Raw genomic sequence first — 2,382 nt, 5'->3', positions numbered from 1 at the left:
TCTGAGTGCCTGACAGACCTGGGCGTGAATGGCCAGCCTTAAATAAGGCTCCAAAAAGGCTCCTATAAAGGCTTCTTTGGCCCAATGAACCCTGGAATCTATACAACAAATTTCCTTCGCTATTTGGTCTATTTTTGAGGAACTTCACCGGAGAAATGAGAAACTCTTCTGTCTAAACCCCAAATTAAGTCAATCACAACACTTCACTTACCCATGTCCACCTCCACCAAAAGCACCGCTACTAGAACTTGAACTACTATGAGATATGGATCCTCCAAACGGCAAGTTAATACTTCCTGCTGAGCTCTGGGATTGACTGGCTGACTGACTGCCGCTATAACCACCTTTGAAAAAAATTTGAGGTCATAATTTACTAGTTTTTGGCAGAGGGAATGATGAACGTAGAGTTGAGAACGAATAACTTTAAAGGTGTGTCCACACATAGTCGACCGGCCGTCGATCGATGTCGACTGAACCGTCCACACTGCGTCGAAGGTCGCAGTGACATAAGGCGTTTATTAGATCCGATGGCCTTATTTATACCAATACCAAGGCCCTAGCCACATGTAAATAATCAAATCCTTACCTCCTCCACCACAGCCACCTCCTCGGCATCCACCACCACATTCGTGTCCACCACAGGGTGGGGGTGGGGGTCTCTCATAACCACCTCCACAACCTCCATGCTTGCATCCGCCTCCACCGTAATTTCCTGAAATAATATAAACGTACATTCCAGATATATGAGACCTAAATATGTACTGACATTATTGCTCACCGTTATAGGTATGTTTTTTGGGTAGGTACTTAATTTCAAATAAGTATCCACAAAACATAATATAACGGTGAGCAATAATGAGACCTATGGCGATTTGAAACAATTTTGAACCCCTGAAAATAGACCTTCCAGGAAAGACTTTTTTCTGCCTATTTATATAGGAGGTGTTTCACCGCCGTTTTTATGTCTAAAGCTGTGTCCACACATAGTCAACGACCGTCAATCGATGTCGACTGAAACCGTACCCTGGCTCGACAACATACTATATTCACCTCGTCAATAGTCCATCGATCGAGTTGATCGACGGGCGTCGAGTATGTGTGGACACAGCTTTACCAATGAAACAACTGCGCCCTGTGCCTGAACAATCTGTAGGGCCTAGGGGAATCTGTTCAAAAAAACTGAAAGTCAATTCCCTAGAGTGAATTCAGCCAATTCAAATAAAAACAGCCTAGAACATCTAAAAATGGATAAAATTGAATAAGAAAGCAATAATAACTAGGTACCTCCGTAACTACCTCCATATCCTCCTCCGTATCCTCCTCCATAGCCACCTCCATAACCTCCACCTCCACAACCTCCACTTCTACAGCCACCTCCTCCACTGGGAACTTCTATGACTTTGACAACCTGATATCCTCCACCACCACCTCCATATCCCTTGTGATGATGAGGTTGGGGAGAAGCCTCCCTTTTGAGTCTGCCGAGGGCTTCACTGTAACGCCGCAGCCAATTGTCTTGACTTGGTTCTACCGCATCCTCTGCAACACCGAAACCAGAGAAAAATGTTAAACGAGAACACCGAGGGGGTAAAAACTAGGGTGTCGGAAGCCCACTCGCGTGACTTCGTTTCGGAAATCAGGGAGCTCGACACTAATAGCAAACATCTAAGACCGAAAAGCAGGGGGAACTGACCCAATAATAGAGTTCTTCCACCTTTCTTGCATCTTTTTTCTCAGTGTAAGATTGGGCATTAGATTGAGATATTGAGAAGGCATCAGTTTCAAAAGAAAGTTGATGGATTGAAAAATTAAAAGGGACACTTTGTTCTTCCACTTTAAGTCTGTATCTGGTATCCTGCTTCGAAATTTTGAATCAAAATTGCCACCAAAAAAGATGTTCCGAAGGAGAAAAAAAACGAACTCACCTTGCGTTAGCAAAGTTTTGGCCAGCACACATGGCAGAGCCACGCACACCACAAGTATACACAGATTTTCACTTCGCACCATTTTGACGATGAGACTGATAAATCACAACTGAGCTTGATCCGCTCTGAAACCAAGGAGGAAAAAAACAAAACCGAAAAGATGTAGAAAATTCCCCAGAAATCTACGATGATGACGGTGCCCAATTATGCCTAGACTAGACGAGAAGGGAGATAGAGTACTTGGAATAATTGCAATGATGTGATACGGGCAATAGTGCCCATGGACCTTGAACTTGGATGGGCCAGGTTGCTGCTAGGATATTTTTGCTACTTCCAGATGTCGAGAATAATCAAGAACACAGCACAAGCAGCTTTCCACCAAAATACCTGAATGTAGAAAACCTTTTCAGCTGCTACCCATCAAACATTGAGCTATACGATCTTTTTAACTGCCTGA

At 43.8% G+C, this 2,382-nt stretch overlaps 1 protein-coding gene across 2 annotated transcripts; it reads right to left on the bottom strand.

Moving 5' to 3' along the window:
- Positions 1-182: 182 nt before the first annotated feature.
- LOC103523950 (glycine-rich cell wall structural protein 1.0-like) lies at positions 183-2,095 on the bottom strand. Of its 2 annotated transcripts, none has more exons than XM_026833173.1 (4): positions 1,926-2,095; positions 1,297-1,539; positions 587-712; positions 183-344 (listed from the first exon to the last, which is right to left on the bottom strand). In XM_026833173.1, exons 1-4 carry the CDS (start codon positions 2,005-2,007, stop codon positions 208-210), a joined length of 588 nt encoding a protein of 195 aa, XP_026688974.1. In that variant the 5' UTR covers positions 2,008-2,095; the 3' UTR covers positions 183-207. The 2 variants fall into 2 exon arrangements, with proteins under 2 accessions (XP_026688974.1, XP_008487182.1); XM_008488960.3 differs by having other exon boundaries at positions 1,285-1,539; positions 1,926-2,088.
- Between the last annotated feature and the right edge of the window lie 287 nt (positions 2,096-2,382).

The sequence above is a fragment of the Diaphorina citri genome, unplaced genomic scaffold, assembly GCF_000475195.1.
Source record: "Diaphorina citri unplaced genomic scaffold, Diaci psyllid genome assembly version 1.1 scaffold61063, whole genome shotgun sequence".
NCBI classification, from domain to species: Eukaryota; Metazoa; Arthropoda; class Insecta; order Hemiptera; family Psyllidae; genus Diaphorina; species Diaphorina citri.
The sequence above is the reverse complement of the archived record's forward strand: the minus strand, read 5'-3'. Positions and strand labels throughout refer to the sequence as shown.